This window comes from Heptranchias perlo, chromosome 44, assembly GCF_035084215.1.
Source record: "Heptranchias perlo isolate sHepPer1 chromosome 44, sHepPer1.hap1, whole genome shotgun sequence".
In the NCBI taxonomy this organism is placed as follows: Eukaryota; Metazoa; Chordata; class Chondrichthyes; order Hexanchiformes; family Hexanchidae; genus Heptranchias; species Heptranchias perlo.
This window is the reverse complement of record NC_090368.1, coordinates 7,927,784-7,940,243: the sequence shown is the minus strand read 5'-3', so window position 1 is coordinate 7,940,243 and position 12,460 is coordinate 7,927,784. Positions and strand designations below refer to the sequence as shown.

Sequence of the window (12,460 nt, the reverse complement as noted above, 5' to 3'; positions counted from 1 at the left end):
ATCACACTCACCCAGTCCATCATCACACTCACCCAGTCCGACATCACACTCACCCAGTCCGACATCACACTCACCCAGTCCGACATCACACTCACCCAGTCCAACATCACACTCACCCTGTCCATCATCACACTCTCCCAGTCCATCATCACACTCACCCAGTCCATCATCACACTCACCAAGTCCGACATCACACTCACCCGGTCCATCATCACACTCACCCGGTCCATCATCACACTCACCCAGTCCATCATCACACTCACCCAGTCCATCATCACACTCACCCCAGTCCATCATCACACTCACCCAGTCCATCATCACACTCTCCCAGTCCATCATCACACTCTCCCAGTCCATCATCACACTCTCCCAGTCCATCATCACACTCACCCAGTCCATCATCACACTCACCAAGTCCGACATCACACTCACCCAGTCCATCATCACACTCACCAAGTCCGACATCACACTCACCAAGTCCGACATCACACTCACCCGGTCCATCATCACACTCACCCAGTCCATCATCACACTCACCCGGTCCATCATCACACTCACCCAGTCCGACATCACACTCACCCAGTCCGACATCACACTCGGCCAGTCCATCATCACACTCACCCAGTCCATCATCACACTCACCCGGTCCATCATCACACTCACACGGTCCATCATCACACTCACCCAGTCCATCATCACACTCACCCGGTCCATCATCACACTCTCCCAGTCCATCATCACACTCACCCAGTCCATCATCACACTCACCCCAGTCCATCATCACACTCACCCAGTCCATCATCACACTCACCCAGTCCATCATCACACTCACCCGGTCCATCATCACACTCTCCCAGTCCATCATCACACTCACCCAGTCCATCATCACACTCACCCAGTCCATCATCACACTCACCCGGTCCATCATCACACTCTCCCAGTCCATCATCACACTCACCCAGTCCATCATCACACTCACCCCAGTCCATCATCACACTCACCCAGTCCATCATCACACTCACCCAGTCCATCATCACACTCACCCAGTCCATCATCACACTCACCCAGTCCATCATCACACTCACCCAGTCCATCATCACACTCACCCAGTCCATCATCACACTCTCCCAGTCCATCATCACACTCACCCAGTCCATCATCACACTCACCCCAGTCCATCATCACACTCACCCAGTCCATCATCACACTCACCCAGTCCATCATCACACTCACCCAGTCCATCATCACACTCACCCGGTCCATCATCACACTCACCCGGTCCATCATCACACTCACCCAGTCCATCATCACACTCACCCAGTCCATCATCACACTCACCCAGTCCATCATCACACTCTCCCGGTCCATCATCACACTCACCCAGTCCATCATCACACTCACCCGGTCCATCATCACACTCACCCAGTCCAACATCACACTCACCCAGTCCGACATCACACTCACCCAGTCCATCATCACACTCACCCGGTCCATCATCACACTCACCCAGTCCAACATCACACTCACCCAGTCCGACATCACACTCACCCGGTCCATCATCACACTCTCCCAGTCCATCATCACACTCTCCCAGTCCATCATCACACTCTCCCAGTCCATCATCACACTCTCCCGGTCCATCATCACACTCACCCGGTCCATCATCACACTCACCCGGTCCATCATCACACTCTCCCAGTCCATCATCACACTCTCCCGGTCCATCATCACACTCACCCGGTCCATCATCACACTCACCCGGTCCATCATCACACTCACCCGGTCCATCATCACACTCTCCCAGTCCATCATCACACTCTCCCAGTCCAACATCACACTCACCCAGTCCATCATCACACTCACCCAGTCCATCATCACACTCACCCCAGTCCATCATCACACTCACCCAGTCCATCATCACACTCTCCCAGTCCATCATCACACTCACCCAGTCCATCATCACACTCACCCAGTCCGACATCACACTCACCCAGTCCATCATCACACTCTCCCGGTCCATCATCACACTCACCCGGTCCACCATCACACTCACCCCAGTCCATCATCACACTCACCCTGTCCATCATCACACTCTCCCGGTCCATCATCACACTCACCCAGTCCATCATCACACTCACCAAGTCCGACATCACACTCACCCGGTCCATCATCACACTCACCCGGTCCATCATCACACTCACCCAGTCCGACATCACACTCACCCAGTCCGACATCACACTCGGCCAGTCCATCATCACACTCACCCAGTCCATCATCACACTCACCCGGTCCATCATCACACTCACACGGTCCATCATCACACTCACCCAGTCCATCATCACACTCACCCGGTCCATCATCACACTCTCCCAGTCCATCATCACACTCACCCAGTCCATCATCACACTCACCCCAGTCCATCATCACACTCACCCAGTCCATCATCACACTCACCCAGTCCATCATCACACTCACCCGGTCCATCATCACACTCTCCCAGTCCATCATCACACTCACCCAGTCCATCATCACACTCACCCAGTCCATCATCACACTCACCCGGTCCATCATCACACTCTCCCAGTCCATCATCACACTCACCCAGTCCATCATCACACTCACCCCAGTCCATCATCACACTCACCCAGTCCATCATCACACTCACCCAGTCCATCATCACACTCACCCAGTCCATCATCACACTCACCCAGTCCATCATCACACTCACCCGGTCCATCATCACACTCACCCGGTCCATCATCACACTCTCCCAGTCCATCATCACACTCTCCCAGTCCATCATCACACTCTCCCAGTCCATCATCACACTCTCCCGGTCCATCATCACACTCACCCGGTCCATCATCACACTCACCCAGTCCATCATCACACTCTCCCGGTCCATCATCACACTCTCCCGGTCCATCATCACACTCACCCGGTCCATCATCACACTCACCCGGTCCATCATCACACTCACCCGGTCCATCATCACACTCTCCCAGTCCATCATCACACTCTCCCAGTCCAACATCACACTCACCCAGTCCATCATCACACTCACCCAGTCCATCATCACACTCACCCCAGTCCATCATCACACTCTCCCAGTCCATCATCACACTCTCCCGGTCCATCATCACACTCACCCAGTCCATCATCACACTCTCCCAGTCCATCATCACACTCACCCCAGTCCATCATCACACTCACCCCAGTCCATCATCACACTCACCCAGTCCATCATCACACTCTCCCAGTCCATCATCACACTCACCCAGTCCATCATCACACTCACCCAGTCCATCATCACACTCACCCAGTCCATCATCACACTCACCCGGTCCGACATCACACTCACCCGGTCCATCATCACACTCACCCGGTCCATCATCACACTCACCCAGTCCATCATCACACTCACCCAGTCCATCATCACACTCACCCAGTCCATCATCACACTCACCCAGTCCGACATCACACTCACCCGGTCCATCATCACACTCACCCGGTCCATCATCACACTCACCCGGTCCATCATCACACTCACCCGGTCCATCATCACACTCACCCGGTCCATCATCACACTCTCCCGGTCCATCATCACACTCACCCAGTCCATCATCACACTCACCCAGTCCGACATCACACTCACCCAGTCCAACATCACACTCTCCCAGTCCATCATCACACTCGCCCAGTCCATCATCACACTCACCCAGTCCATCATCACACTCACCCAGTCCATCATCACACTCTCCCGGTCCATCATCGCACTCACCCAGTCCATCATCACACTCACCCGGTCCATCATCACACTCACCCGGTCCATCATCACACTCACCCAGTCCATCATCACACTCTCCCGGTCCATCATCACACTCACCCGGTCCATCATCACACTCTCCCGGTCCATCATCACACTCTCCCGGTCCATCATCACACTCTCCCGGTCCATCATCACACTCTCCCGGTCCATCATCCCACTCTCCCGGTCCATCATCACACTCACCCGGTCCATCATCACACTCACCCAGTCCGACATCACACTCACCCAGTCCAACATCCCACTCACCCAGTCCATCATCACACTCACCCAGTCCATCATCACACTCACCCAGTCCATCATCACACTCACCCAGTCCATCATCACACTCACCCAGTCCATCATCACACTCACCCGGTCCATCATCACACTCACCCAGTCCATCATCACACTCACCCGGTCCATCATCACACTCACCCAGTCCATCATCACACTCACCCAGTCCGACATCACACTCACCCAGTCCATCATCACACTCACCCAGTCCATCATCACACTCACCCAGTCCGACATCACACTCACCCAGTCCGACATCACACTCACCCAGTCCAACATCACACTCACCCTGTCCATCATCACACTCTCCCAGTCCATCATCACACTCACCCAGTCCATCATCACACTCACCAAGTCCGACATCACACTCACCCGGTCCATCATCACACTCACCCGGTCCATCATCACACTCACCCAGTCCATCATCACACTCACCCAGTCCATCATCACACTCACCCCAGTCCATCATCACACTCACCCAGTCCATCATCACACTCTCCCAGTCCATCATCACACTCTCCCAGTCCATCATCACACTCACCCAGTCCATCATCACACTCACCAAGTCCGACATCACACTCACCCAGTCCATCATCACACTCACCAAGTCCGACATCACACTCACCCGGTCCATCATCACACTCACCCGGTCCATCATCACACTCACCCAGTCCGACATCACACTCACCCAGTCCGACATCACACTCGGCCAGTCCATCATCACACTCACCCAGTCCATCATCACACTCACCCGGTCCATCATCACACTCACACGGTCCATCATCACACTCACCCAGTCCATCATCACACTCACCCGGTCCATCATCACACTCTCCCAGTCCATCATCACACTCACCCAGTCCATCATCACACTCACCCCAGTCCATCATCACACTCACCCAGTCCATCATCACACTCACCCAGTCCATCATCACACTCACCCGGTCCATCATCACACTCTCCCAGTCCATCATCACACTCACCCAGTCCATCATCACACTCACCCAGTCCATCATCACACTCTCCCAGTCCATCATCACACTCACCCAGTCCATCATCACACTCACCCAGTCCATCATCACACTCACCCAGTCCATCATCACACTCACCCGGTCCGACATCACACTCACCCGGTCCATCATCACACTCACCCGGTCCATCATCACACTCACCCAGTCCATCATCACACTCACCCAGTCCATCATCACACTCACCCAGTCCATCATCACACTCACCCGGTCCATCATCACACTCACCCGGTCCATCATCACACTCACCCGGTCCATCATCACACTCACCCGGTCCATCATCACACTCACCCGGTCCATCATCACACTCACCCGGTCCATCATCACACTCTCCCGGTCCATCATCACACTCACCCAGTCCATCATCACACTCACCCAGTCCGACATCACACTCACCCAGTCCAACATCACACTCTCCCAGTCCATCATCACACTCACCCAGTCCGACATCACACTCACCCGGTCCATCATCACACTCACCCGGTCCATCATCACACTCACCCGGTCCATCATCACACTCACCCGGTCCATCATCACACTCTCCCGGTCCATCATCACACTCACCCAGTCCAGCATCACACTCACCCAGTCCATCATCACACTCACCCAGTCCATCATCACACTCACCCGGTCCGACATCACACTCACCCGGTCCATCATCACACTCACCCAGTCCATCATCACACTCTCCCAGTCCATCATCACACTCACCCAGTCCATCATCACACTCACCCAGTCCATCATCACACTCACCCAGTCCGACATCACACTCACCCGGTCCGACATCACACTCACCCGGTCCATCATCACACTCACCCAGTCCATCATCACACTCTCCCAGTCCATCATCACACTCACCCCAGTCCATCATCACACTCACCCGGTCCATCATCACACTCACCCAGTCCATCATCACACTCACCCAGTCCATCATCACACTCACCCGGTCCATCATCACACTCACCCGGTCCATCATCACACTCACCCAGTCCATCATCACACTCACCCAGTCCATCATCACACTCACCCAGTCCATCATCACACTCTCCCAGTCCATCATCACACTCACCCAGTCCATCATCACACTCACCCAGTCCATCATCACACTCACCCAGTCCATCATCACACTCACCCAGTCCATCATCACACTCACCCCAGTCCATCATCACACTCACCCGGTCCATCATCACACTCACCCAGTCCGACATCACACTCACCCAGTCCAACATCACACTCACCCCCCCGACATCACACTCACCCAGTCCAACATCACACTCACCCGGTCCATCATCACACTCACCCAGTCCATCATCACACTCGCCCAGTCCATCATCACACTCGCCCAGTCCATCATCACACTCACCCAGTCCATCATCACACTCACCCAGTCCATCATCGCACTCACCCAGTCCATCATCACACTCACCCAGTCCATCATCACACTCACCCGGTCCATCATCACACTCACCCAGTCCATCATCACACTCACCCAGTCCATCATCACACTCGCCCAGTCCATCATCACACTCGCCCAGTCCATCATCACACTCACCCAGTCCATCATCACACTCACCCAGTCCATCATCACACTCACCCAGTCCATCATCACACTCACCCAGTCCATCATCGCACTCACCCAGTCCATCATCACACTCACCCAGTCCATCATCACACTCTCCCAGTCCATCATCACACTCACCCAGTCCGACATCACACTCACCCAGTCCAACATCACACTCACCCCCCCGACATCACACTCACCCAGTCCAACATCACACTCACCCAGTCCATCATCACACTCACCCAGTCCATCATCACACTCACCCGGTCCATCATCACACTCACCCGGTCCATCATCACACTCACCCGGTCCATCATCACACTCACCCAGTCCGACATCACACTCACCCAGTCCATCATCACACTCACCCGGTCCATCATCACACTCACCCGGTCCATCATCACACTCACCCGGTCCATCATCACACTCACCCGGTCCATCATCACACTCACCCAGTCCGACATCACACTCACCCAGTCCATCATCACACTCACCCGGTCCATCATCACACTCACCCGGTCCATCATCACACTCACCCGGTCCATCATCACACTCACCCGGTCCATCATCACACTCACCCGGTCCATCATCACACTCACCCGGTCCATCATCACACTCACCCAGTCCGACATCACACTCACCCAGTCCATCATCACACTCACCCGGTCCATCATCACACTCACCCGGTCCATCATCACACTCACCCGGTCCATCATCACACTCACCCGGTCCATCATCACACTCACCCAGTCCATCATCACACTCACCCAGTCCATCATCACACTCACCCAGTCCATCATCACACTCACCCGGTCCATCATCACACTCACCCAGTCCATCATCACACTCACCCAGTCCATCATCACACTCACCCAGTCCATCATCACACTCACCCAGTCCGACATCACACTCACCCAGTCCGACATCACACTCACCCAGTCCATCATCACACTCACCCAGTCCGACATCACACTCACCCCAGTCCATCATCACACTCACCCGGTCCATCATCACACTCACCCGGTCCATCATCACACTCACCCAGTCCGACATCACACTCACCCGGTCCATCATCACACTCACCCGGTCCATCATCACACTCACCCAGTCCGACATCACACTCACCCAGTCCATCATCACACTCACCCGGTCCATCATCGCACTCACCCAGTCCGACATCACACTCACCCAGTCCATCATCGCACTCACCCGGTCCATCATCACACTCACCCAGTCCATCATCACACTCACCCGGTCCATCATCACACTCACCCAGTCCGACATCCCACTCACCCCAGTCCATCATCACACTCACCCAGTCCATCATCACACTCACCCGGTCCATCATCACACTCACCCGGTCCATCATCACACTCACCCGGTCCATCATCACACTCACCCGGTCCATCATCACACTCACCCGGTCCATCATCACACTCACCCAGTCCGACATCACACTCACCCAGTCCATCATCACACTCACCCGGTCCATCATCACACTCACCCGGTCCATCATCACACTCACCCGGTCCATCATCACACTCACCCGGTCCATCATCACACTCACCCAGTCCATCATCACACTCACCCAGTCCATCATCACACTCACCCAGTCCATCATCACACTCACCCGGTCCATCATCACACTCACCCAGTCCATCATCACACTCACCCAGTCCATCATCACACTCACCCAGTCCATCATCACACTCACCCAGTCCGACATCACACTCACCCAGTCCGACATCACACTCACCCAGTCCATCATCACACTCACCCAGTCCGACATCACACTCACCCCAGTCCATCATCACACTCACCCGGTCCATCATCACACTCACCCGGTCCATCATCACACTCACCCAGTCCGACATCACACTCACCCGGTCCATCATCACACTCACCCGGTCCATCATCACACTCACCCAGTCCGACATCACACTCACCCAGTCCATCATCACACTCACCCGGTCCATCATCGCACTCACCCAGTCCGACATCACACTCACCCAGTCCATCATCGCACTCACCCGGTCCATCATCACACTCACCCAGTCCATCATCACACTCACCCGGTCCATCATCACACTCACCCAGTCCGACATCCCACTCACCCCAGTCCATCATCACACTCACCCAGTCCATCATCACACTCACCCAGTCCATCATCACACTCACCCAGTCCAACATCACACTCACCCGGTCCATCATCACACTCACCCAGTCCATCATCACACTCACCCAGTCCGACATCCCACTCACCCAGTCCAACACCACACTCACCCAGTCCGACATCACACTCACCCAGTCCAACACCACACTCACCCAGTCCAACATCACACTCACCCAGTCCGACATCCCACTCACCCAGTCCGTCATCACACTCACCCAGTCCATCATCACACTCACCCAGTCCAACATCACACTCACCCAGTCCAACATCACACTCACCCAGTCCGACATCCCACTCACCCCAGTCCATCATCACACTCACCCAGTCCATCATCACACTCACCCAGTCCGACATCACACTCACCCAGTCCAACACCACACTCACCCAGTCCAACACCACACTCACCCAGTCCGACATCACACTCACCCGGTCCATCATCACACTCACCCAGTCCATCATCACACTCACCCAGTCCATCATCACACTCACCCGGTCCAACACCACACTCACCCAGTCCATCATCACACTCACCCCCCCGACATCACACTCACCCGGTCCAACACCACACTCACCCAGTCCATCATCACACTCACCCCCCCGACATCACACTCACCCAGTCCAACACCACACTCACCCAGTCCGACATCACACTCACCCAGTCCATCATCACACTCACCCAGTCCATTATCACACTCACCCAGTCCATCATCACACTCACCCAGTCCAACACCACACTCACCCAGTCCGACATCACACTCACCCTGTCCAACATCCCACTCACCCCAGTCCATCATCACACTCACCCAGTCCAACATCACACTCTCCCAGTCCATCATCACACTCACCCGGTCCATCATCACACTCACCCAGTCCATCATCACACTCACCCAGTCCATCATCACACTCACCCAGTCCAACATCACACTCACCCAGTCCAACATCACACTCACCCAGTCCATCATCACACTCACCCGGTCCATCATCACACTCACCCAGTCCATCATCACACTCTCCCAGTCCATCATCACACTCACCCAGTCCATCATCACACTCTCCCAGTCCATCATCACACTCACCCGGTCCATCATCACACTCACCCAGTCCATCATCACACTCACCCAGTCCGACATCACACTCACCCAGTCCATCATCACACTCACCCAGTCCATCATCACACTCACCCGGTCCATCATCACACTCACCCAGTCCATCATCACACTTACCCAGTCCGACATCACACTCACCCAGTCCATCATCACACTCACCCAGTCCATCATCACACTCACCCAGTCCATCATCACACTCACCCGGTCCATCATCACACTCACCCAGTCCGACATCACACTCACCCGGTCCATCATCACACTCACCCAGTCCGACATCACACTCACCCAGTCCATCATCACACTCACCCAGTCCATCATCACACTCACCCAGTCCATCATCACACTCACCCAGTCCGACATCACACTCACCCGGTCCATCATCACACTCACCCAGTCCGACATCACACTCACCCGGTCCATCATCACACTCACCCAGTCCATCATCACACTCACCCGGTCCATCATCACACTCACCCAGTCCATCATCACACTCACCCGGTCCGACATCACACTCACCCAGTCCATCATCACACCCACCCAGTCCATCATCACACTCACCCGGTCCATCATCACACTCACCCAGTCCATCATCACACTCACCCAGTCCATCATCACACTCACCCAGTCTGATATCACACTCACCCAGTCCATCATCACACTCACCCAGTCCGACATCACACTCACCCGGTCCATCATCACACTCACCCGGTCCATCATCACACTCACCCAGTCCAACATCACACTCACCCCCCGACATCACACTCACCCAGTCCATCATCACACTCACCCAGTCCATCATCACACTCACCCGGTCCGACATCACACTCACCCAGTCCATCATCACACTCACCCAGTCCATCATCACACTCACCCAGTCCGACATCACACTCACCCGGTCCATCATCACACTCACCCAGCCCATCATCACACTCACCCAGTCCATCATCACACTCACCCCCCGACATCACACTCACCCAGTCCATCATCACACTCACCCAGTCCGACATCACACTCACCCGGTCCATCATCACACTCACCCGGTCCATCATCACAATCACCCAGTGTTTGATGGGACAGTGTAGAGGGAGCTTTACTCTGTATCTAACCCGTGCTGTACCTGCCCTGGGAGTGTTTGATGGGACAGTGACGAGGGAGCTTTACTCTGTATCTAACCCGTGCTGTACCTGCCCTGGGAGTGTTTGATGGGACAGTGTAGAGGGAGCTTTACTCTATATCTAACCCGTGCTGTACCTGTCCTGGGAGTGTTTGACGGGACTGTGTAGAGGGAGCTTTACTCTGTATCTAACCCGTGCTGTACCTGCCCTGGGAGTGTTTGATGGGACAGTGTTGAGGGAGCTTTACTCTGTATCTAACCCTGTACCTGCCCTGGGAATGTTTGATGGGACAGTGTAGAGGGAGCTTTACTCTGTATCTAACCCTGTACCTGCCCCGGGATTGTTTGATGGGACAGTGTCGAGGGAGCTTTACTCTGTATCCATACTCTGTGCTTCACTCACTCAAAACAACGTTGCCTGCCCTGAACAGGCCATTCACCATTTGCCCATTTTGTTTTACTCACAGAAATACCTACCTGGGAGTTTCCCTCGAACAAACCCGTTCAGGGGTCCAGCCCCCGTGACCCATGGACATACAAACGGGCATCAGTATCATCGAAAACACGTGCTTCAGTAAGTAAGGAAACCTTTTCCACCACCGATTTTCTCCCATCCTCTCCCGAAGGTGCTGCCTCTCGCTGGGTTACAGTTCCAGAGGCCCCAGTGGCCATCCAGTTCGTGGCAATTCTGTGTGAGTCTGCACAGCGAGTGTTGGCAGAGTGTTTACTTGCGCAGTGTAAGTGTGTCCTTGGCTCAGTTGGTCACGCTCTCGCCTCTGAACGGGAGCTTCAAGCGACCCTGACCCTGCTCCCATCCTTCCCTGTCACCCACACACCTGCACTTTCCACCGGTGGTCACTAGTGAACGGGAGTGAAGCAGGCGGAAGGTGCAGGACTGCGGGGGGAGCGGGGCAGCGCGAGTCGTTTTGGATTTCTCCGGCAAAGGGCCGACACAGACTCGATGGGCTCAATGGTCTCCTCCCTGTGCTGGAAACTTTCTATGGTTATATGGAAACCCCAGCTGATTTTTCCTCTTCCTAACCCGGGACTGCAGAGCTAACCCGGGTCCATCCTGCTCTCCATGGATTAACAGTGCCTTTACCCATTAGACCACCGCGTGAGATGATATATCCCTTCGTTAAGTGGTTTTAGCCCAATGGTAATTCTCCAGGGAGCGTGCTGTAACTATCATCAGGTCCGTTGTGTTTTCTTTCGTTTATTCACGACGATAAAAGGTTCAAGTACCAGTTAGAACGAGGAAGAAGAAAGGAATTGAGACAGAACTTATTTGTCCAGGGAGAAGGTGGTTAAATGACCAGAAAAAGTCACAACCTTGTCGGCCCGAATGGACGTTACAGATCCCTAAAAAATCTAAT

General features: G+C 54.5%; 1 protein-coding gene across 1 annotated transcript in view; it reads left to right on the top strand.

The window, feature by feature from the left end:
- Positions 1-12,460, top strand: part of LOC137306699 (tetratricopeptide repeat protein 24) — a 41,085-nt gene that overhangs the window by 21,289 nt on the left and 7,336 nt on the right. The window contains exon 7 of the mRNA XM_067976042.1: positions 11,552-11,658. Coding sequence (XP_067832143.1) covers positions 11,552-11,658 — 107 coding nt within the window. The remainder of the gene's footprint in view (positions 1-11,551; positions 11,659-12,460) is intronic.